The 25,480-nt window shown below is 32.7% G+C and overlaps 2 protein-coding genes across 2 annotated transcripts in view; both read left to right on the top strand.

Annotated features, from left to right (window-relative positions):
- LOC144838094 (uncharacterized) overlaps positions 1-24,467 on the top strand; it is a 63,049-nt gene extending 38,582 nt beyond the window's left edge. The window contains exons 58-91 of the mRNA XM_078693453.1: positions 341-583; positions 1,433-1,666; positions 1,800-2,045; positions 2,197-2,433; positions 2,895-3,134; positions 3,559-3,798; positions 4,783-5,025; positions 5,161-5,394; positions 5,712-5,957; positions 6,414-6,650; positions 6,763-7,008; positions 7,324-7,560; positions 7,819-8,064; positions 8,292-8,528; positions 8,688-8,930; positions 9,376-9,615; positions 9,955-10,194; positions 10,417-10,656; positions 11,498-11,737; positions 12,014-12,256; positions 12,975-13,214; positions 13,670-13,912; positions 14,548-14,787; positions 15,298-15,540; positions 15,690-15,929; positions 16,158-16,403; positions 16,845-17,084; positions 17,415-17,651; positions 18,101-18,337; positions 19,090-19,116; positions 19,480-19,539; positions 19,854-19,910; positions 23,925-24,064; positions 24,204-24,467. Of these exons, the coding sequence (XP_078549579.1) occupies positions 341-583; positions 1,433-1,666; positions 1,800-2,045; positions 2,197-2,433; positions 2,895-3,134; positions 3,559-3,798; positions 4,783-5,025; positions 5,161-5,394; positions 5,712-5,957; positions 6,414-6,650; positions 6,763-7,008; positions 7,324-7,560; positions 7,819-8,064; positions 8,292-8,528; positions 8,688-8,930; positions 9,376-9,615; positions 9,955-10,194; positions 10,417-10,656; positions 11,498-11,737; positions 12,014-12,256; positions 12,975-13,214; positions 13,670-13,912; positions 14,548-14,787; positions 15,298-15,540; positions 15,690-15,929; positions 16,158-16,403; positions 16,845-17,084; positions 17,415-17,651; positions 18,101-18,337; positions 19,090-19,116; positions 19,480-19,539; positions 19,854-19,910; positions 23,925-24,064; positions 24,204-24,467 (7,526 nt within the window). The remainder of the gene's footprint in view (positions 1-340; positions 584-1,432; positions 1,667-1,799; positions 2,046-2,196; positions 2,434-2,894; positions 3,135-3,558; positions 3,799-4,782; positions 5,026-5,160; positions 5,395-5,711; positions 5,958-6,413; positions 6,651-6,762; positions 7,009-7,323; positions 7,561-7,818; positions 8,065-8,291; positions 8,529-8,687; positions 8,931-9,375; positions 9,616-9,954; positions 10,195-10,416; positions 10,657-11,497; positions 11,738-12,013; positions 12,257-12,974; positions 13,215-13,669; positions 13,913-14,547; positions 14,788-15,297; positions 15,541-15,689; positions 15,930-16,157; positions 16,404-16,844; positions 17,085-17,414; positions 17,652-18,100; positions 18,338-19,089; positions 19,117-19,479; positions 19,540-19,853; positions 19,911-23,924; positions 24,065-24,203) is intronic.
- Positions 24,468-24,564: 97 nt separating this feature from the next.
- Positions 24,565-25,480, top strand: part of LOC144838093 (uncharacterized) — a 29,527-nt gene continuing 28,611 nt past the window's right edge. The window contains exons 1-4 of the mRNA XM_078693452.1: positions 24,565-24,586; positions 24,927-24,959; positions 25,082-25,105; positions 25,304-25,417. Coding sequence (XP_078549578.1) covers positions 24,565-24,586; positions 24,927-24,959; positions 25,082-25,105; positions 25,304-25,417 — 193 coding nt within the window. The remainder of the gene's footprint in view (positions 24,587-24,926; positions 24,960-25,081; positions 25,106-25,303; positions 25,418-25,480) is intronic.

Raw genomic sequence — 25,480 nt, 5'->3', positions numbered from 1 at the left:
GAACCTTGTGTACTAGGATATATGGGATAGGTTTAGCTCATTACTTCTAAGTTATTAATTTCCAAAACATTTGGAATCCAAATGTTAATCAACATATGTAAACAAATATTTTGAAGTAAATGGTAAAAGTCAAAACTCCCAATACCAGACTCTCTGATAGCTAGAAACTTTCATAAAACCAAATGTACACTTTGTTACCATTAAAATCCAATTCAGAATATCAAACTAGCCCTGACCGAAGGTGTCCAGTATAGTAAGAGTTGATTGTATTTGCTTTGTCATAATCTACATGATATAACATAATCTCATTGGAAAAATATTGTTTTTATTTCTGTCTTAGATAATATGGCACCTGATCTAGAATGTCCTGGTGATATTGAAGTTTGTAATAATGGTACCAGTAGTATGGCATCAGTTACTTGGGAACCAGCAAATGTTACCGACAACTGCTGTGCGGATGTTGTTGCTTCATCAAACGTTACTTCAGGATACTACTTCACAATCGGTAACACTCTTGTGCGGTACACAGCTAGTGACTGCGATGATAACACAGCTACTTGTGATTTTAATGTCCTTGTTAAAGGTTTGTATACTTTATTGTGGTAACTATTTAATCCATCTTGTCTTAAGCTCTGTCTAAGTGTGATGTGCCCAAATATGGTAAGCTTGGTTCCCACTAGAACGTAACGCAAGGACGTAAACGCAACGCAAGTGTGTTAACCAATGACAAGTGACAGTTCGAATAATCCATCGCTTGTGATTGGTCAATTCAGTTACGTTGCGTTACGTCCTTGTGTTGCGTCTCTAATGGGAACCAAGCATTAGTGGTATACCCAAATATGGTAGTGATATGACATTATCATATCCATATATGGGCACATCACATTCTTTTGTCACATAAAGTTTGATAATGTAGACAGAGCTTTCGAATATGGTTCATGTTTTTAATTTTATATATATATATATATATATATATATATATATATATATATTGCACTGATGAATGGCTAGTGTTGCCCGAAAGCTCTGCTAACTTTCTGGCTGTTTTACTTTATCGTTTTGATTTAGCTTTTCGCTTTTTTTTTGTGATTTTTGAGATCCAGCCACTGATACCCACAGCGTTGTCATTTTTTCAGTAATTTGCCTTTGGATTTATATATACATATTATATTATAAATTAATTTAAATAAATATAGAATATATCGTTATTATAATCCCATGCTTGAGTACAACCCTTCTACCAACTCTTCGATATTCAGACTTTAGTAAATATATTCTTAATGCATTCTTAGTATAATCACACTCCCTAACTTTTCACCAAATTTTGTACCCATGTCTTTATGATACATAAATTCTGTATTATTGTTATTTACGGCATTTGTCAAATCAACATTCATTTGCTACATTAAAATTTTCTTTCAATTTTTTTCAGATTGTGAGCCTCCAGTCTTGACCTGTCCTGATGACCTAACTTTTTATGCTGATGAAACATGCAATGCTTATGCCAACTGGAGCGTGACAGCAGAAGATAATTATGATGATGATGTTGATGTGATCTGTGATCATATTCATGATGACTATGCTTTTGGTAACTACACAGTAGTCTGTAATGCAACAGACATGGCTGGCAACACTGGAAACTGCTCTTTTGATTTCTTTGTCTTTGGTGAGTGATAATCAAAATAAGTGATTCTTTAATTTGTTGAATACTAACAATGAAAATTGCCCTACACCTACGCAGATTATAGGTTGTCATGCCAGTTATAAAGATTATGATTGTGTGTATTTCCTGTCTTTAGATGATATGTCACCTATCATAACATGTCCGGATGATATCACTGTTGACACTGAAATGGGAATCAATTCTGCAATTGTAACATGGGATTCTGCAGTTGCTACTGATAACTGTTGTGGAGATGACATTGACATATCTTCTAATGTTACAAATGGCACTAGTTTTAATATAGGAGTTACATGGGTAGGATACACAGCAGTGGACTGTAATGGAAACAGAGACCAGTGTGTCTTCTACATTGATGTTGACGGTAAGACATGCAGAATACAGTATATGTATGAACTATATACTGTTTATTTTTGTGTATAATCACAATTGAGTAAGTCATTGTTTTTTTTTTTCATAAACACTTTAGTCTAATTGTAGAAACAAAAACAAACTATTTTTGTTTTCTTTCATAGACGTTGAACCACCTGTACTTGACTGTCCACAAAGTCAAAACTTAACAGGTGCAGAGGATTGTACAGTAACAGCCACCTGGATGCTACCAAATGTCACAGACAACTCTGGAGGTGAATTTATGCCAGTTTGTGAATATACCAGTGGAGATATATTTTCTGATGATGTGATTGTAATCTGTAATGCTACCGATGATTACGACAACACTGGAATATGCACATTTGCAATTACAATTTATGGTAAGGACAACAACTTTAATCTTCTCATGGTTTAATCCTAACCAACTCTTTCACAAAATTTTACATTTGTTGTCTTCTTATATTTTTTTTAGTCTAATTTATTCAGCAATATAAATATTTACATTGTTACAGGGATCTTACAGAGACAAGTAATTGCCTGTAGTCGTAAGACCCTTAAAAAAAAAATATATATATATTAACAAAGGAAAAAACATGAAATAAGGATTTAAATATTTATTTATTTAAAAAAAAAAATTATATATTTAGGAAAATTGCCAAGGATAACCATAAGCGAATTCATTCACTATCCTTCTTAAAGGTGGTCATCCTGTTCACAAGACAAACATACACAAGATGCTCTACATCAACAAAGACTTATTACAAGTCTTTGTATTAGAAACAAGTACTGCTCTTTTAATATTATATGGCTTTACTGATACTTTCCTATTGTGTATTCTTAGATGAGCTGCCTCCTACGCTTGAATGTCCAGAAGACATGATGGTATGTACCGAGACAGGTGTTGATTCAATGTCTGTAACTTGGTACACAGCAAATGCAACTGACTGCTGTGACGATGTTACCATTGCTGCCAACCACACGAGTGGAAACATGTTTTCAGTTGGTGATACTACTGTGGGATATTCAGCAACAGATTGTAAAGGCAATACAGGATATTGTCAGTTTGTCATCACAGTGACAGGTGAATGCTATGAACTTTTCTTCCTAACTAAAAGCGATATGATGTTTTTATTTTGCATACTGCAATGATATAGCTGAGGATATTGATTCAGTAAAATTGGTGCCATATATTATATTACAGTTTGTAACAGTGACAGGTTGTTGTCATTTCATAATAGAGCCTTCACATTTCAAACCACTATTTTTATTCTTGAATTGAATTGTTCATTTCGAATTACAGTCTTCCAAGAGGTAAAAATATCATTTGATCCTATATTGTCCAATCAGATTGTATTTAATCTTGTATTACAAAAAAGTAAACCATATTTTAATGTATTACATATTCACCAAATAATAAAGATCACCATTGTCCACATATTTTATTAAAGACAAGAAAGAGTTTTTAATTTTAATCTTAAATTAATATTTTTAATATTATTTTATAGATTGTGAACCACCTGTGGTAACCTGTCCTGATAATCAAACATTAGAAGGAGATGCGTCATGTATGGTGATTCCCATGTGGTCTGATCCAACTGTCACTGACAACTATCAGGATGACTTAGTAGCAGTTTGTGATTATTCATCTGGAGATGTATTTGATCAAATGATCACAATTGTGACTTGCAACGCTACAGATAGATTTGACAACACTGGAAGTTGTTCTTTTACAATCGTCATTGAAGGTACCAGTTTTTCCTTTTAAATATTTTGGTTGTCTTTTCTTAAACAGTTTCAATACATGAAAATAGGACAAATGTGTATGAAATGCCTTAGATAAAATAGTTTTAGCTCCAATTTTAAGCTGACACCCTTGTTATCATTGAATATTGAAAACACCTTGAACCAAGATTTAAAGAGAGCACACCCACCCAGTAATAATAATAATAACTTTATTGACAAACACTTTTGGATCAGTGGCAACACACTCATTAGTGGTTCAGTCAACTTAAACTACATACAAATAAACATTATAAACCAAACAAATATATATATATATGTATGTACACTCAGCGATACATACATAGACATTTTAATGTCTATGTATGTATCGCTGAGTGTATTTAAAAATACAATAGTAATACAAAACCAATGTAGTGGCTTTTCTTAACTTGAGTATTAAGCAAAAATGCAAATTAGCTCTTTTTTAACTCAAATCTTTTTTCCCAGGCAACTTTAAGAAAATGAACCAGTGATAGATTAAATAGATTATCTTCTTCATCATTTAAGTTTTCCAAACAGTAATATAGTGAAAACAATTTAGGAGTTAGATGGATGTAAAAGAGATACAACCACAATCCTCTAATCGTTGCCTCCCCCAAGAATTGCTTTTTTATTTTTTTTAAATATTTTATTCAGGTATATATATATTGCATTCACAAATTAAAAAATTTGGGCTATGAAAATATAAACTTTAAAAAGTATTTTGCACCACAATGGCCCAGAGTGGCTGTGATTCAATCATGTTATGTTATTCGATAGAAGGCTGTGAGAAAATGTATTGTTTCATCATAAGTTTAACACAATATAGAACTTAATATCATGTATTAAAGTGTTATTAAAGTGTTTAGTTAGTTGCATGAAAGCTGGGCCAATATGGTTGTGTAAAATAACTAGCCTGAAATACTACATTACAACATACTGAATAATTGATCTCTTTGTTTTCCTAGATAACATGCCAGCTGATTTACAATGTCCTGACGATATTGACGTTTGTACTGATTCCAATGTAACTACTGTATTATGGGAACCAGCAAATGCCACCGACAACTGCTGTACTGATCTCGGGACTACTTCATCAAATATTAGTTCAGGAGAACCTTTCTATGGATTGGGAAACAACGTTGTACGCTACTTTTTAACTGACTGCAATTTCAACTTAGCTATTTGTAATTTTAATGTATTTATTCAAGGTTGGCAAACTTTATTATTTTTACGTTTCAAATAAAATTAAATATAGGCTGACACCAACTTTATGATGTTTTGTTGACAAATTACATTCTTCATGTTATAACTACATATATATTGTTTTACTTGTTTACATTTAGATTGTGAAGCTCCTGTCCTGACTTGCCCTGATGACTTTATGTCTGTCACTGATGACACTTGCTCCGATTCAGCAACATGGGTGGTTACAGCAGTAGATAATTATGATGGTGATGTTGATGTGACCTGTGACCTTGCACCTGGTGCGTATCCCCTTGGTAACTACACAGTAGTCTGTAATGCAACAGACTCTTCAGGAAACACAGGAAACTGCTCATTTGATTTCTTTATCCTGGGTGAGTACTAAAACTATTGAGGCTATTACTTACAGTAGGTAGGTAGACCTACTAAAACTATTGAGGCTATACATTTACTTAGGCCTAGATCTAGTAAAACTATTGAGGCTATACATTTACTTAGGCCTAGACCTAGTAAAACTATTGAGGCTATATATTTACTAGTACATTAACAGATTTACAACACATTCAGAGTTGTCAGTGTTGGCAATTCTATTAAAAGATCACCGTTTCGAAGGATGACAGATGTCTTCATTTTATTTTTATTCACAATATGGCTTTGGGTTAAATTATTACAATCTATTTTTTGTTTTTAGATGAAACTTCTCCGAATGTAACATGTCCGGATGACATCATGGTTTACACTGACATGGGAATCAATTCTGCAATTGTAACCTGGGATTCTGCAGTTGCTACTGATAACTGTTGTGGAGATGACATTGACATATCTTCTAATGTTACAAATGGCACTAGTTTTAATATAGGAGTTACAGTAGTAGAATACACAGCAGTGGACTGTAATGGAAATGAGGACCAGTGTGTATTTTACATTGATGTTAAAGGTAAGATTATTGGTTTGCATCCAACTTGGCGAAAGAAGTATAAATGCGATGATCGCCGCTAGTTATACATAAATAAAACTGGCATTACTTTAAAATAAATTTCTAGTTATACCAGTCCTAATTAGCACACTTTTACACATTGTATTAAAGTAGATTAACTATACTTATTTAAAAAAGTTGCAGATTTGTCAAATTTTGAAGTTTGAAAATTCCTAGTTAGGTTGACATTTATTATCAATTGTGCCATGTTAATTTTGTTTGAGGGGACCACTCAGGATGTAAATCCTTTTGGGGATCTAGGGAGCTATTACCATTACAAATGATAGCATTTTTTGTCTTTTATCTTTTCTTTTCTCAGGTGTTTGTTCTATATGTATGGTATCAAAATAAATCAAATCACATAATAAATTTATTATACAGCCTTTAATAGCATTACACTTGATTTTATTGTTATAGATTCCGAAGGTCCTGTCTTAAATTGTCCTGGTGATCTTGGACCATTTGAATTAGATGATAATTGCACAGCATATGTTGAATGGGACGTAACAGCAACAGACAACAGTGATGGAAGTGTTCCAGTTGTTTGTGACTTGATGCCTGGGTATTTTCCCGATGGCAACTATACAGTGAATTGTACAGCTTCAGACTCATCAGGAAATACAGCCAACTGTTCTTTTAATGTTGATGTGTATGGTAGGTATTGCTTGATGAATCCATTTATAAAATGACTCAGTTACACCTTTGTGATGGCATAGAGTGATTGGTAGATAAGTATTTTTAACACCCTTGCGTTCCTTATTTATAGATTCTATTGAACCGGAGATTAGATGCCCATCAAATGTATCTATGTGCTCACAATCTGGGACATCTACAGACCTAGCATATTGGGATTCACCCATAGTTACAGATAACTGCTGTGATGACATCACTTTATCTAGTAACATTGATAATGGTACAGCACTTGATGTTGGTGTATTTCATGAAGTTATCTATACTGCAACAGACTGTAATATGGTGGAAGTACAATGTTCATTTACAGTGTTTTTGGAAGGTAAAATTCAGGTTTTGGTTCGATAAATATAATAATGGTAGTCTTATTTAGCACCTAGTACAATTTGCTTTACACACAAAATTGATTCATAAAATATCGAGGAGCCATTTAAACTGCTCCATTCTCCATCACTGTGAAGCTCCCATATGAGAGCTCGCCGTAACAGTATTCACAGGAGCTTGAGTGAAAAAAAACACATTATTTTTAGATTTGGAATAGACTATGTGTGGTAGTCTTTATATTATATAATATTTGAATTATTTTGTACATTATTTTTAAATAATTGTAATAATAACACATATAACTATTTTATAGATTGTGATGCTCCTGAAATAAACTGTCCTGATAATCTTGGACCATTTGAAGTAGATGATAATTGCACAGCATATGTTGAATGGAACGTAACAGCAACAGACAACAGTGATGGAAGTGTTCCAGTTGTTTGTGACTTGATGCCTGGGAATTTCTCTGATGGCAACTATACAGTTTCTTGTTCAGCATCAGATTCGGATGGAAATCCTACAACATGTTCTTTCAATTTCTATGTAAATGGTATGTATTTTGTTACTCTATTATTACCTTTACTGTCCATCAGGTTGTCATAATTCACTTATTTGTTGCCATCAATAGACCCACCATTATACAGCCTTATTACGTTGAAACACCGGTCCTCATCAGATCACCGAAGTTAAGCAACATTGAGCCCGGTTTGTTCCATTGCACCCTTCCATATTGTCTATTCCAAATCTGAAAATGTTTTGTTTATGAATGTGTTTATATGTATGTTGTTTTAATGTTCTTTATTTATAGATACTATTGCACCGGAGATTACATGCCCATCAAATGTATCTATGTGCTCACAATCTGGGACATCTACAGACCTAGCAAGTTGGGATTCACCCATAGTTACAGATAACTGCTGTGATGACATCTCTATATCTAGTAACATTGATAATGGCACAGCACTTGATGTTGGTGTATTTCATGAAGTTGTCTATACTGCAACAGACTGCAGTATGGTGGAAGCGCAATGTTCATTTACAGTATTTTTGGAAGGTAAGTCTGGGTTTCGTGGTATGAACAGAATTGGATTAATTAAACATATTAAAGTAGGTTAATTCTTACAATTTATAGTTTTTAAAATGTTTTATTTATGTAGCCTGAGATGATAAGAGACACAACATACCTGTGTTTTGTGTCTCTAACTGTCATCCCTCACTCTTGTTTTTTGTATTTCATTGTTTCAAGTACAATGGAATTCAGCACATACAATTATCTTATAGATTGTGATGCTCCTGTATTAAATTGTCCTGATAATCTTGGACCATTTGAAGTAGATGATAATTGCACAGCATATGTTGAATGGGACGTAACAGCAACAGACAACAGTGATGGAAGTGTTCCAGTTGAGTGTGACTTGATGCCTGGGGATTTCCCCGATGGCAACTATACAGTGAATTGTACAGCTTCAGACTCATCAGGAAATACAGCCAACTGTTCTTTTAATTTCCATGTATATGGTAGGTATTTTCTTAGGTGTTACAAATCATGATTGTTATCCTATTATTAATTAATTTATGTTTGCAAAATGTGCTTGGCAATTGTTTGAGCTTCACCTATTCTCACTCGTGGAATAAATAATATTATTAACATCTAAATAAATGGTTCTGATTTTTCAGATGCAACAGGTCCAGTACTGACTTGTCCTTCGGTAGTTGAAGGATGCAATGACGATGGACGAGCCAATGCTACTGTCATTTGGAACTTTGAAAATCCAACAGACAATTGCTGTGATAATATTAATGCAGTCTCAAGTAACCAAAACGGAAGCATTTTTGATATTGGAACTACATCAGTTACAATTGAAGCTGCAGATTGCAATAATAACTTACAGATTTGTGAATTCAATGTTATTGTTAATGGTAACTCTCACTTTTGTTTTCTATATTTTCCATACTGTACAGAAACCAATTTATTGAAATCCTCTTTATAAATTAAGATATCTTATATATAACAATGTGAACCATGCAGTCAACTTGTATGGTGTGTTTTGGAGAAATATGGAGTGATGCTATCGGCATGGTCAACATTGTGTTTTGGGAGAGATATGATAGGAGAGCATAATGCTATCGGCATGGTCAACCGAGTGTCTATTACTTTCTGTTTTGTGGTAATGTTGACAGTGCACCTTTTTATGTTGTTATTGGCACAACTTGTAGGAGCATGGTCGATCATGCTGATAGACAACTTTACATTACGACACAAAATAATAAATGACACGCACAGTTGAGCATGCAGATAGGAGACTTTCGATAAGAGAGACACTTTATCAAATCTATTTTGACAACTCATAATATATTTTTACAGATTGTGAAGATCCTGTAATCACTTGTCCCAATTCAGTTGAGTTGGTCGCTGGCCCTCAATGTACTGCTGTTTACACTTGGTCAGACCTTATTGTTGAGGACAATGACCCAGACTCAATTGAGGTTGAATGTGACTACACATCTGGAGAAGAATTTGATGTTGGTACAACTTCTGTGGGTTGTACAGCTGTGGACAGTGCAGGCAATCAAGATAATTGCACATTCACTGTCTATGTGTCTAGTATGTGATTACCTTTTTTTTTACAAGTTCAAACAACTAAAACATATGACAACAAAGTCTAAGTCTCTGTACCTAGTAATTCTAGCCCAGTGATCTATTATGGAAAGTTCTGCAACCTATAATTAATTCACAAATATACATGCAGTATAGCTCTAGTTGTCCCATGACCTAGAGGATTGTAGGGGTGTAGCAGATAAGAGACAGTGCACCAAGTCTTTCCATATGGGAATTAGAATTTGTACTTATCATGAAACGATACACAGGCATAAGCCATATCTCCCAGTGGTGCCTATCTTGCAGGGTTTTAAATTTTTTGTATTTATTTCCACTTATTCTTAGATTGTTCGTATCCTGCTGTTAAATGTCCAGATGATGTAGAATTGGAGGCTGATGAAGATTGTAATGCTACTCTTTATTACAATGTCACTGCAACAGACACAGATGGCAATACTCTGGACCATGAATGTTCTTATGAGAGTGGAGTGAAGTTTAGTCTAGGAGAAACAGACGTAGTTAACTGCTCAGCCACTGATAATGGTGGTCGTGTAGGATACTGTCTCTTTGAAGTAGCAGTAATAGGTGGGTGTACACATCTGAATTTAAAATATCAATGTATTAACTGTGTATTAAATGAGTATGCAGCACAGTATCTAAATGCTGTATGTGGTTCTTATATGCTTCATGAAATAGAAGTTTTTAACTTTTACTGTATATTTTCCATGGCTGTATACACATGACAATTGTCAATTATAATTGATATTTAGTTTTGTGTATTTAGAATTGTTTTTGTTTTTATTTTAGATACCATGTCTCCGGTCATAGAATGCCCATTAGACCTGTCAGTATGTTCTGAACCTGATATCAATGGGAAAATGGTTTCTTGGAGTATGCCGAATGCTACTGATTTGTCCTGTACAAACATCACCATTAGTCCTAATACAAGTTATCAATTTTTGGAAGTAGGCACACATCCTATTACATACTCTGCAGTAGATGGTTCTGGTAACAGTGAAAACTGTTCATTTAATGTCATAGTTATGGGTATGTATTACATTTCATTTTATATTATATCATATTTCAATCATTATGCTACCTTAAATTGCATCCATTGTCTCTACACCAACAGTGCAAACTGTTCATTTAATGTCATAGTTACAGGTATGTATTCATATTTCAAACATTGAGCTACCTTTAAATTGCATCCATTTTTCCCAAATGAACTTGATGAAGGAATAGTGTTTATAGCTTTCACGTTCTTTGACATAATATAGAGATAGATAGATGTATACCAGAATTAAACTCTCTGTTTTTTGTATGCTCCAACACCCACGCATATCTTTGTAAATGCGGTGTAGTGCAACCGACTTTCATGAATTACGTGAATGTCCTCTTACTAACGCCAACATTCTAATACTGTAGATCATAGTTCATTTATTTGTCCAAAAGGAAATTCATGTTGACATACAATTTCTAAAAAAATTAGTTAAAGGTTAGTAAATACAGAAAAAGATAATAAAATTTAAACTATACAACAAAGCAACAAAATTTCTCTGATGAACAATGAATTAACTGAGTTGGTTAAAAGGCTGATTGAATATGGAATAAAAGATTTAAGGAATTTTTTTACAGTGCCGCAGCTTCTTCTGTTTATTATCAATTGAAACTTATTCTCAAAATTTGTTTTTGACTTTTCAAAGTTAGTGAAATATTGTCTTAGTTTGTTTTTATATTGATATTGTACTTCACTTGTGCCATGTTGGACACTCAGTTATCAATATGGAATGTAAGAAAATAAAGATTTGTAAATACACAGAGAGACACAGGAAGCATAGACCATTGCCATGAATAAATGTTTAATTTCAATTACTAATTGTTATTTCAGATTGTGATGCTCCACAGTTGACATGTCCTGATAACTTTAACCTAACTACTGATGAAAATTGTGAAGCTTCTATCACATGGGATCCAATTGATGTGTATGATAATTCTGGAGATATTCTAACTGTTGAGTGTGATTTTGACAATGGTACTATTGTTACAACTGGAGATTACAATATAGAATGCCGGGCTCAGGACTCTACTGGCAACAATGGCACCTGTGAATTTAATGTTGTAGTTGCAGGTAATGTTTATTGTTAAAAGAGGATCATTAATTATATGATCATCAAGATGATCATATCCTTTTTATAAAATTTGTATTCTATAGTTCTATAGTTGTAGACAATTGTTTAATTGTTATGATTTTGGAATTGTTTTTTTGTTGTTGGTAAGATTACATTATTATGTGCAAACACTTTTAATTCTGTTTTAACATTCAGAGATGCATAAAACAGCATGTCAATCATCATCAGATTTGTCATAATCATACTGAAATCAGTACTTTTTTTAAAATTTCTAGATACTACAGCACCAGTATTCACATGCCTAACAATGATAAACAAGTGTAATGACTATGGCTTGCTTTATGCTACCAACTTGACTTTCTTTGAAAACATCACAGACAACTGTTGTCCTCAAAGTATATCAATGTCTATGGAAGAAACAATCAGCCAATTCGATATTGGAACCACAAATGTTACAATAACTGTTGAAGACTGTAATGGAAATGTAGAAATATGTTCAACTTCTGTTAACGTTGAAGGTAAGACCATAGAGATATTATAGTAAATATATCTATGATAAGACTCAGTGGCCTAATAGCTATGACCGCTCACTAGCTAGACCCAGGAGGCATAAATTTTAAATGATTCCAGAGCATGAGAAGCCCCAATGCAACTACCAGCGTGGAGGGCCTCTTAGGATTGCTAAACCAGGAGCATTTTGTCCCTTAAGCAAGCTTTTTTTATTTATTGTCATATTTTGAAATTGTTAAATCTTTAAAAAAGGCATATATTTATTACATAAAAAGTCTGCACACATTAAGATACACAAATCAGGTACCACCTGAATGTATTAACATTGCAATATTACATCAGTATTAGACTGAGGCTGTGTCTTTTGTTGAGCCAGTTACCTATAATATTGTATGACATTATATACACAAACATTTATGTTATATATGCCCTAAACAGATGAGTGTTGCTTTGTGATTGGCTGTGATGCTGTTTGTTTGAAATATCAAAATATCATTAAGCTCCACTATCAAACTAGTTTGACAAAAAAGTGTGATGTGCCCAATGGTAGTGATATGATGTCACCGTTTCCATATATTTGCACATCACTATTTTTTGTCACATAAAATTGGATAGTGTAGACAGAGCTTTACTCTTGTTTACCAACAATTAAAACTATTGGATGCATGAAGGTGCTACCTAACTTTTGAACACATTCATGCATTTATATTTTGATGTACATTTCAGATTGTGATGCTCCACAGTTGACATGCCCTGATAATTTTAACCTAACTGCTGATGAATATTGTGAGGCTTCTATCACATGGGATCCAATTGATGTGTATGATAATTCTGGAGATATTCTAACTGTTGAGTGTAATTATGACAATGGTACTATTGTTACAACTGGAGATTACAATATAGAATGCCGGGCTCAGGACTCTGCTGGCAACAATGGCACCTGTGAATTTAACGTTGTAGTTACAGGTAGTTATTGTTCAAGTTTCAAACCTGTCCTAAATAGTGTGTGGATTAGTGCTACATGTTGGTGCAAATTCTTGATATGGAGTATACTGTGATTTTACAACAATCAATGTGAAAGTTGTTTTATTGCAGTCTGACAACTGTTTGACTACTTATGATTATATTTGCAATATGTATTTTAATAAAACAGTAATGCTCTACCAAATTGTTATGTTATGTTCTTCTGTTTTAATTACTTTGGTAAACTATGATGATTCAATAATATAATAAGAAATGCATTTCTGGCTTGTGTTTGATAAACTTTTAAGCATTCTAAAGATTATTAATTGGTTGTATTTTTATATACCTTTAGGCATCTACTATATCCTATTTGGTGAGGTATCTCTGCAAAATGTTCTGTTTTGTATGTATTACGCTATGCAAAATTTATTTTTTTTAAACTATTTTAAAACTTCTAGATACAACAGCACCAGTATTCACGTGCCCAACAATGGTGAACAAGTGTAATGACTACGGCCTTCCTTATGCTACCAACTTGACGTTCTTTGACAGTATCACAGACAACTGTTGTCCTCAAAGTATATCAATGTCTATGGAAGAAACAATCAGCCAATTTGATATTGGAACCACAAATGCGACAATACTTATTGAAGACTGCAATGGAAACACAATAATATGTACAACTTTAGTTTACATTGAAGGTAAACACATAGCCTATGTACAGCCACATGTACATGTACCAAATACAAAAAAACATGAAATCTGTCTATTCACAAAAGAATCTATACTGTATTTCACTTTACTTCTGTTTTCTTTTTTGTTACCTTCTTAGTTTAAGTGTTTTGTATTTGTTGTCTTGTTCTACCCTGCATATGCTTGGTCCTCTAAGCTGTGACCTGGGATGTTTGTTACATTCTTATGTTTTTTATTTGAAATAAGGATAATTTTACTACGTTAATATCTACATGGAGACTTACAAATCCTTGCCAAATAGGAGGGTTGTTTAAAAGTTTTCCGTTTTGGAATTTTCTTTATGTGGGGGATTTCTGAATAATAGTTTAATTGTATTAAACAGATGCCAGTAACTGGGATTTTCATAATTTAAGCAGAATTCAATTGAAATATACGTATTCCACAAGACTTTCTTCTTACAAAATTCCACTTTAAAGGTTTCCTCTCACCATAATATACCAATGGCACCCTACTATTAACATGGAATTTTTTTAATAATTAGGATTTTAACTCAAACAATACATTTTCTGGTGTTTGTATATGTCGAGACAACATGTGTTCCACTTATTGCTAAACATTACAGAAATATAAATTATTATTTCAGATTGTGATGCTCCACAGTTGACATGTCCTGATAATTTTAACCTAACTGCTGATGAATTTTGTGAAGCTTCTATCACATGGGATCCAATTGATGTGTATGATAATTCTGGAGATAATTTAACTGTTGAGTGTGATTTTGACAATGGTACTATTGTTACAACTGGAGATTACAATATAGAATGCCGGGCTCAGGACTCTGCTGGCAACAATGGCACCTGTGAATTTAACGTTGTTGTAACAGGTATAATATCAATATTAAAGTGCCAGATCCACTGCTTCCAATTAATCATAAATATTTACTATATTGCTTGCCGAATGTAGAACTATATTATCAAACTTTATGTCTTGACAACATTGCTACATATAACATACACAATGCAAATAGAGCATGGAACACCTCCATGAATGCATAGCCATGAATTTGTAAATGATGTTATGCATTTTGGAATAATGTAATGTAATTTTGTTGGGTTGTTTTGTTGTAGGTCGGAATAACATCTCATTTCAAAGTATTCCACCCGGTCTTAAACTTATTGTAATGCCTTCCACCATGCCTAATTTCAATAAACTTTGGTTAAATCTGTTTTATATTTTTCTACCCACCCCCTCACTTTTCAAGTTGCATGCTGCTATCAACATCACATGTTCATATTCTTATATTTTATTTTTACATTCAAAGTGTCCACTTCAATTAAATACATCACAGCATCTTCAAATTTTACTAAATCGTTTTCATATTCTGATTTGTCAGATTCAACAGGTCCAGTACTGACTTGTCCTTCGGTAGTTGAAGGATGCAATGATGATGGACGAGCCAATGCTACTGTCATTTGGAACTTCGAAAATCCAACAGACAATTGCTGTGATAATATTAATGCAATCTCAAGTAACCAAAACGGAAGCATTTTTGATATTGGAACGACATTAGTTACAATTGAATCTGCAGATTGCAATAACAACTTGCAGATTTGTGAATTCAATGTTATTGTTAATGGTAAATATTTTCCATTTTTTTCATTCAGTATTCTTTATCAATGTTTTAAGATAATTTCATGCAGTCATCTTTTATATGTGTATTCTGTTAGAAATTTGTATGTCAAGTATATCAAATCCATTTTGACAACTCATAATATATTTTTACAGATTGTGAAGATCCTGTAATCACTTGTCCCGATTCAGTTGAGTTGGTCGCTGGCCCTCAATGTACTGCTGTTTACACTTGGTCAGACCTTATTGTTGAGGACAATGACCCAGACTCAATTGAGGTTGAATGTGACTACACATCTGGAGAAGCATTTGACGTTGGTACAACTTCTGTGGGTTGTACAGCTGTGGACAGTGCAGGCAATCAAGATAATTGCACATTCACTGTCTATGTGTCTAGTATGTGATTAGCTTTTTTTACAATGTCAAACAACTTTATAAATAGCAAAACATCTGGCAACAAAGTCTATTTAAGGCTCTGTACCTAGTCATTCTAGCCCAGTCATCTATTCAGGAAAGTTTTTCAACCTTAGTTAATTCGCAAATATACACATGGTATTTTGTGGAGTATCTACTTCTAATAATTTAGCAAACTTCTATTTATTTCCATTTAATGGTTTTTTTTAGATTGTTCGTATCCTACTGTTAAATGTCCTGATGATGTAGAATTGGAGGCGGCTGCTGATGAAGATTGTAATGCTACTCTTTATTACAATGTCACTGCAACAGACACAGATGGCAATACTCTGGACCATGAATGTTCTTATGAGAGTGGAGTGAAGTTTAGTCTAGGAGAAACAGACGTAGTTAACTGCTCAGCCACTGATAATGGTGGTCGTGTAGGATACTGTCTCTTTGAAGTAGCAGTAATAGGTTGGTATACTAATATGATATGAAATATCGGTTTGGTTTTTAACTACTACTGTATATAAACACTGGATTTTTACTTTAAGGTTAATACACAACATGCTGTCCCTGACTATATGTTTCATCCTTTAAATAGGATGTAAAGCTGTTGATCATATGTACATACATTGCACATGTACACAATAAGGAACTTGGTAGACTGCTTGAAAAGAGATTGTCTACTAGTGTGCTTAACATGGTCTTCTACTTGGCATTCTATGAGAACAGTCTTATCCCAAATAGGTCACCCAGTATAACAAAAATACATATTTTAAAAAATCAAATATTTAAATTGTTATGAATGTACTTTTTATCATAGCCTCATTCGTTTAAAAGTTTCAGTTTATGTCCATGTTAGTTTTAGCATAGTGATATTCCAAGCCTGATAACGTTTTGTGTTTTGCTTAGATACAACACCTCCGCTCATAGAATGCCCATCAGACCTGTCAGTATGTTCTGAACCTGATATCAATGGGAAAATGGTTTCTTGGAGTATGCCGAATGCTACTGATTTGTCCTGTACAAACATCACCATTAGTCCTAATACAAGTTATCAATTTTTGGAAGTAGGCACACATCCTATTACATACTCTGCAGTAGATGGTTCTGGTAACAGTGAAAACTGTTCATTTAATGTCATAGTTATGGGTATGTATTCATATTTTAATTATTGGGCTAGCTTAAATTGCATTCACTTGTCCAATTACAGGAAAAGGAAAGGTTACTTCCTGGTGTCCAAAAGCGTCCTAACGTTGATAGTTGTGGTCTGTAGGGTCCAAAGAACATAATTATTTCATCAAAAAAACCTTTTCTTAACATTAGATTGATTTAAAAGTCTATTTCCTATTGATTAACGTGAAGAATTAAAACTTGGCTACATGACTGCACCATTTATGCAGAATTTCCAAAATAATTCTTCTGTATTCTTGATGTTTGTTCACAATAGTTATAAATTTATTTTATTTTGTTTTTTTTCAGATTGTTCACCGCCAAACATTTCTTGTCCTAATACTATCACAGTAGAAGCAGATTCCGAATGTAAAGGATACCCCAGGTACACTATTGAGGCCTCGGATAATGTGTTATTAGATTTACTGCCAACTTGCAGTGTAAACACTGGTTTGGAGGTACCATTAGGTTTAACGACTATTACTTGTATTACCAATGATACGTCAGGCTTGGCATCCAACTGTTCATTTATTATTGAAGTTGTAGGTTAGTATATACTTAGTTTTTAAAGTAGCTATTAGAAAATAAAATTGTACTTTCCATATGCACTTCTTAAAACTAAGCTGGTTCTTTTTTGTATGAACGAGACTCATGGTCACATGACCATTAAGAAAGAACAAATAAATTCCTATATATCTTCCAAAAATGCTTTTTCTGGTTTTATATTAACTATCTGTATATAATGCTTTACTTTAAACCATTCATGAATACATACATGTCATATATATATATATAAATACATGACTTGAAATCATTGCTAAAAATTCACATAACATTTTTAGAAAACAAAGATGTGGTTTAAAATTTAGCAAGTGAAAACATTTACAATGCTAATAATTAGTAAGAGTATCTGAACAGTAACACCCTAATGTGCACCAGATCAAGGTTCACACTTCATTACTATAAGACTTTTACAAGAATATTTTTTTTAACAGATGTAACTCCTCCAACGGCAGTTTGTGATGGACCAATTTTTGTGACGGTTAACGATACTGACTCTTTACACTACGTTGAGTGGGATGCTACTATGTTTTCAGACAATTGTAGAGATGATCCATGGTTTAGTCCTAATAGATCAGCGTACCTATCAGTAGGAGTCCATTATATACCATATATAGTAACAGATGATTCAGGAAATACTGAAAATTGCACTGTCATGATTGATATTGGGGGTGAGTTTGGTGTTTTTTCTTTTCTTCATGATATTCTTTGTGGACTAATTGGTGACATCAACACTAGTTGATCATTCCTAGTACATTTTGGGAAAGTAACAGTAGTAACAATTGAATTAACAAAAATTCTGTCAATTTGAGGTGTTTTTTTTCTTCATCAGACCATGCCAGTACACTATATAGTGTGTTTCTATTATTTTGTTTTGTTTCATTTGGACTGTTACCTAAAAAGGATTGTACATTGTAAAGTAGAAACAATGGACTAGAATGGTTTTATAGTCAGCAGATTACATGGAAAATTCTTGACTTGTGTGCATAAACAGCAGCCTCTTAAGCTAATTTCACATCATGCCCGGATTCGGTCCAGTGCCCTGAGAAAAATATTTTGAAAAATGGGTTCAGTGGCAAAGCATAGGATCGTTAACACCAAATTTGTACAATTTTAATGTGTACCTGATTCAGACTCCGAATTCGGTGTGATTGATCAAGAAGCCAATTGTTTGCTAAAATCGTACAATTTTGTTCTTTTGACCAATCAACAGTGAGCATGAATTACCTCGTTCGGATAACCGAATTTGTGCTTGTTGTGAAAGCAGCTTTAGTCCTGTACACACAGCATTTAATCATGTACATCCATTTATATCCACTGCTTCCTTTGTTTACACATTAATGTATGTATAGTGGTAATATGGTAATCTCATTTGTTTATGAATACTTTTCATTGTTAAAATTGATAATTCTATTATTTTCAGGCCCAACAACCACTCCACAAGTTACAGGTATTGGTTTGATAAAAATATTATATTTCTTTAACTATATAGCCTTTTTGAAGAAGCATATCCATAAGTAAAAATATATATATAAATGGCAAGGATTAAGATGTTACAAATCTACTGAAAAGTGTGAAAATTACATGAAGTTAAAATAAAAGTCTTTATAATATGTATGTATGTAATATATGTGTATGTTTTAAGTGCTTCTATTGGAATCTACCTGGAAAAATGCAGTTAGAAATGCAAATGGTCTGTTGATTCCTGTTAAATCTTGTTTATTTAGCCTTTAAAAATGTTTTAAATACATAATGAGTTTTGCTAAAACCCGGATTTAGACACTTATTTAAGTGATTTTATTTCTACCAATAGGAACTACAGACATTATTTTTACCGATATAACTGAAATAGCGACTGATCAAACTACTTTAAGTAAGTAAACAGGTAGAACTTAGAATCTAACATCTACTAATACAACTGCAGTTAAAAATAAAACTAGTTAAGTTAATCATCTGCAGTTAAAAATAAAGCTTGTTCGGATAGACATATTTCAAATAATTTATTTCTCACCATAATAGGAACTAATGTCGTTGCAACCGATATAACTGAAATACCATCGACTGATCAAACTACCTTAAGTAAGTAAACAGGTAGAACTTAGAATCTAACATCTACTAATACAACTGCAGTTTAAAATAATGTTCAGATTAGACATATTTACAATAATTTATTTCTCACTGTAATAGGAACTAATGTCGTTGCAACCGATATAACTGAAATAGCGACTGATCAAACTACTTTAAGTAAGTAAACAGGTAGAACTTAGAATCTAACATCTACTAATTCAACTGCAGTTAAAAATAAGACTTGTTCAGATTAGACATATTTAAAATAATTTATTTCTCACCGTAATAGGAACTAATGTCGTTGCAACCGATATAACTGAAATACCATCGACTGATCAAACTACCTTTAGTAAGTAAACAGATAGAACTTAGAATCTAACATCTACTAATACAACTGCAGTTAAAAATAAAACTTGTTCAGATTAGACATATTTCAAATAATTTATTTCTCACCATAATAGGAACTAATGTCGTTGCAACCGATATAACTGAAATACCATCGACTGATCAAACTACCTTAAGTAAGTAAACAGGTAGAACTTCGAATCTAACATCTACTAATTCAACTGCAGTTAAAAATAAGACTTGTTCAGATTAGACATATTTAAAATAATTTATTTCTCACCGTAATAGGAACTAATGTCGTTGCAACCGATATAACTGAAATAGAGACTGATCAAACTACTTTAAGTAAGTAACCAGGTAGAACTTAGAATATAACATCTACTGTAATACAACTGCAGTTAAAAATAAAGCTGTTCAGATTAGACATGTTTCAAATAATTTATTTCTCACCGTAATAGGAACTAATGTCGTTGCAACCGATATAACTGAAATACCATCGACTGATCAAACTACCTTAAGTAAGTAAACAGGTAGAACTCAGAATCTACTAATACAACTGCAGTTACAAATAAAACTTGTTCAGATTAGACATATTTAAAATAATTTATTTCTCACCGTAATAGGAACTAATGTCGTTGCAACTGATATAACTGAAATAGCGACTGATCAAACTACTTTAAGTAAGTAACCAGGTAGAACTTAGAATATAACATCTACTATAATACAGCTCCAGTTAAAAATAAACTTGTTCAGATTATACATATTTCAAATAATTTATTTCTCACTGTAATAGGAACTAATGTTGTTGCAACCGATATAACTGAAATACCATCGACTGATCAAACTACCTTAAGTAAGTAAACAAGTAGAACTTAGAATCTACTAATACAACTGCAGTTACAAATAAAACTTGTTCAGATTAGACATATTTAAAATAATTTATTTCTCACCGTAATAGGAACTAATGTTGTTGCAACCGATATAACTGAAATACCATCGACTGATCAAACTACCTTAAGTAAGTAAACAGGTAGAACTTAGAATTTAATATCTACTAATACAACTGCAGTTAAAAATAAAACTTGTTCAGATTAGACGTTTTTAAAATAATTTATTTCTCACCGTAATAGGAACTAATGTTGTTGTAACCGATATAACTGAAATACCATTGACTGATCAAACTACCTTAAGTAAGTAAACAAGTAGAACTTAGAATCTAACATCTACTAATACAACTGCAGTTAAAAATAAAGCTTGTTCGGATAGACATGTTTAAAATAATTGATTTCTCACCATAATAGGAACTAATGTCGTTGCAACCGATATAACTGAAATACCACCGACTGATCAAACTACCTTAAGTAAGCAAACAGGTAGAACTTAGAATTTAATATCTACTAATACAACTGCAGTTAAAAATAAAACTTGTTCAGATTAGACATATTTAAAATAATTTATTTCTCACCGTAATAGGAACTAATGTCGTTGCAACCGATATAACTGAAATAGCGACTGATCAAACTACTTTAAGTAAGTAACCAGGTAGAACTTAGAATATAACATCTACTGTAATACAGCTCCAGTTTAAAATAAAGCTTGTTCGGATAGACATATTTCAAATAATTTATTTCTCACCATAATAGGAACTAATGTCGTTGCAACCGATATAACTGAAATACCATCGACTGATCAAACTACCTTAAGTAAGTAAACAAGTAGAACTTAGAATCTACTAATACAACTGCAGTTAAAAATAAAACTTGTTCAGATTGGACATATTTCAAATAATTTATTTCTCACCATAATAGGAACTAATGTTGTTGCAACCGATATAACTGAAATACCACCGACTGATCAAACTACCTTAAGTAAGTAAACAGGTAGAACTTAGAATCTAACATCTACTAATACAACTGCAGTTAAAAATAAAATTTGTTCAGATATAGACATATTTCAAATAATTTATTTCTCACCGTAATAGGAACTAATGTTGTTGCAACCGATATAACTGAAATACCATCGACTGATCAAACTACCTTAAGTAAGTAAACAGGTAGAACTTAGAATCTAACATCTACTAATACAACTGCAGTTAAAAATAAGACTTGTTCAGATTAGACATATTTAAAATAATTTATTTCTCACCGTAATAGGAACTAATGTCGTTGCAACCGATATAACTGAAATAGCGACTGATCAAACTATTTTAAGTAAGTAACCGGTAGAACTTAGAATATAACATCTACTGTAATACAGCTCCAGTTAAAAATAAAGCTTGTTCGGATAGACATGTTTCAAATAATTTATTTCTCACCATAATAGGAACTAATGTCGTTGCAACCGATATAACTGAAATACCATCGACTGATCAAACTACCTTAAGTAAGTAAACAGGTAGAACTTAAAATCTAACATCTACTATAATACAGCTCCAATTAAAAATAAAATATAAAACTTGTTCAGTTAGATCAAACCACTTGCTGTAAGTAAATGGCTAGAACTATAGGTAGATTGCACTAAAGTTCCTCTATATCGCTCTGTCTTTTGCCATCATCTCTTCCACAATTAGAGAAATTATGTTTATTGAAATGCTTTGCTGTCTGTTTTATGTTTGTGAACGAAAATTATGTGTTTAATTTTACTTTAGTCCAAATAGTCTATGGCATGACTACTTTTATCTTGCTTTTTAAAACAGCTTTCTGCAAAATGTGATCAATTATTATTGCTGCCTACTTTCATTTAAGTCCAAACTTAAGTGTTACTTGGACCACAAATAAGATGAATATTAATAAATACGTCAATAACTCAATTTTTTTTAAACAACTAACATTCTTGATTTCTTTTTAAAAAAAAATATCCTCTATACTGTATGTTTTTTTTTCTATTATCATCTTCATCTAATGATATACACATTAATTTTAGCAGCACTGTTCTTTTTCTGTTGTATTAACAAAAGCATCATTTTTTACTACATCAAATGCATTTATCATAGAAGTTTGCATTCAGCAGCATCTTTACATACAGTATATATAGTATAATATTGATAATTTGTTTGATCTTCCCAGTAGCAGGAATATTACTGGCACAATAACAAACAATAATATATTGACAAAAATGGTGATAGCGGGTAGCTAATCAAAGCTTATTAACATATTTTTTTCTAATAGGAACCGTGTGGATTTTAAGCTTGGTTCCAACTTGGACGCAGTTCAACAATGATGGGCAATCACAAGTGACAGTGATGATCCATGTTACTTGCATTGCGCTTTCATCTTTGCATTGCGCTTTCATCTTTGCATTGCGCTTTTATCTTTGCTTTGCGCTTTTATCTTTGCATTGTGTCCCAATGGGAACCAAGCGAGGGAAATAGACCTGCTCTAAGCCAGACGTACTTGTATAAGGAATTCAATATATTTGAAGGGTTGCTATTACAGATATAATGTTGAAAGTTCTTACCAATAAAGTACCACCAACTGTGGTGTTTATATTATCATTACTAAATAGATTATTCTTTGAGGGTACTATTTTTCCAATAGTTCCTTGATAAAACTGTACCTACCTATCCTCCTTGGACCATTTGTTCCATAAGGCTACACATTTGCGATGCATTTGGTCTTTAGCTTTGTCCAAGATTCCTTCTCCATTTCAAAGCGTCCAGTTGTTATTTAAAGATGTCCCGTTTCCTCCAGCCTTCAGGACACATGTTAAAGCTGTTGGCAAATAGCCCAGATGTGGATACCTCTTGAAATGCCTCTATCGTGCAGTGCCTCAACAGTGGCAGATATTTTCCATTCTTACCCAATCCATTTACAATGATAAATTATACTATTATGCTTTTTTGTATAGCTCCTGAAACGATAATCTACAAAGTGATCATTACAATTAATGGTATTGATGGTATTGCAGACGATGCAATATTTGATAACAGTCTTGATGATGCAACCTCAGATAGATACTCCTTATTTGCTGGATACACATGCTCAGCTGTAAGCTTTTAACATTTTTATACTAATCACTTTTTGTCATTATATAAAATTGTTTTTCTTGCTTTCTCTTAACTTTCAAAATGGTAGTAGACTAATGAATGGATTCAGTCATTATTGTAATAATCTTTTTCTTTTTTAGATTGAAAATTCCCTCTACAATACTTTTGATGACTATGTAAATTGTAATACAACAGGATTTTCCAACGGAAGCATTATAGCAAGTGCTGATGTATGGTTTTTGGCAAACACTAATATATCTGCTGCTATGGTACAAAATCAGTTGAGGGTAGATGCAGAGGATGACCTCACTACACTTGAGGGTGTTGTTATAAATGTTATAATATCAAGCATAATAGTAACAGGTGAGAATATTTGCCAAATGAAGGGCCGTCTGACCGCTTGACAGAACTCACTTACCTATAACCCAAACATACTCCTATACATAGCAGCTCTAGGGCTTTTATAAATCATGGAATATAGAGTAATTGCAAAATACATAAATGATTTATTACACCTATCTATGTAATACAAGAAATGGAAGTCAACTTTTAGAAACTATGGGCCACTTATCAGTGTATCAGTAATTGGTTAGGTACATAGTGTAAGATATCGAGTCCTCCCTCAAAATATGTCTCAAAGAAATTGAGGTCATTAAGGTCCGCCTCTATCTAAAATGGAAATCTTACACAATAATTAAATTAACTAAATTTTTTTTTTCTTTTTCTTTCCGGAAACAGACCCAGGTATGAATTTTTAATTATTATTTAAAGTAAATAATATGGTGCATTTTGACAATCGTATCTTTATTTATATTACCACAGGTGTACAAATTTAATGAAATATTTTATTTTATTTTTCACAGCTGACCTAGCCATAACAACTGAAGTCGCAACAAGTAAGTCTAATATTTCAAAGTAGTGAAATTATTTCATTATTTTACATATATGATTGTTGACTCTAGATGTAACCAGTACAGGTGTACCAATTTAATGAATAATCTTATTTTATTTTACACAGCTACGCCAACTCCAACAGTCCTACGTAAGTCTAATATTTTAGTAGTGATACTAAAAATGTAACATTATTTTTTTAAATAGGCCATTTTTTTACCAAATGGATCAAGGAAAACAATTATTTATCTGATAAAATCGTAATTTTAAAGAAAAAGAGTAGTAAACTTCTTGTTGTTTTTTATATAAATAGAATCATTGTTTGATGCTTCTTTTTTTTCTTTTAAAGTTTGCTTTGCTTTTGAGTTTCAATGTCAGTATGGTGGTGTTCAAACGTGTTTACCAGATTTCTGGATTTGTGACTACATTTCTGACTGTGATGACAATGCAGATGAGAATAATTGTAAGTTGTTGGAAGTTTTTCGGTAGAATGTGTAAACCTTAATTTTAACGCTAAATTTGGACA

The sequence above is a fragment of the Antedon bifida genome, chromosome 3 (assembly GCF_963402885.1).
Source record: "Antedon bifida chromosome 3, ecAntBifi1.1, whole genome shotgun sequence".
NCBI lineage: Eukaryota > Metazoa > Echinodermata > Crinoidea > Comatulida > Antedonidae > Antedon > Antedon bifida.
The sequence above is the reverse complement of the archived record's forward strand: the minus strand, read 5'-3'. Positions and strand labels throughout refer to the sequence as shown.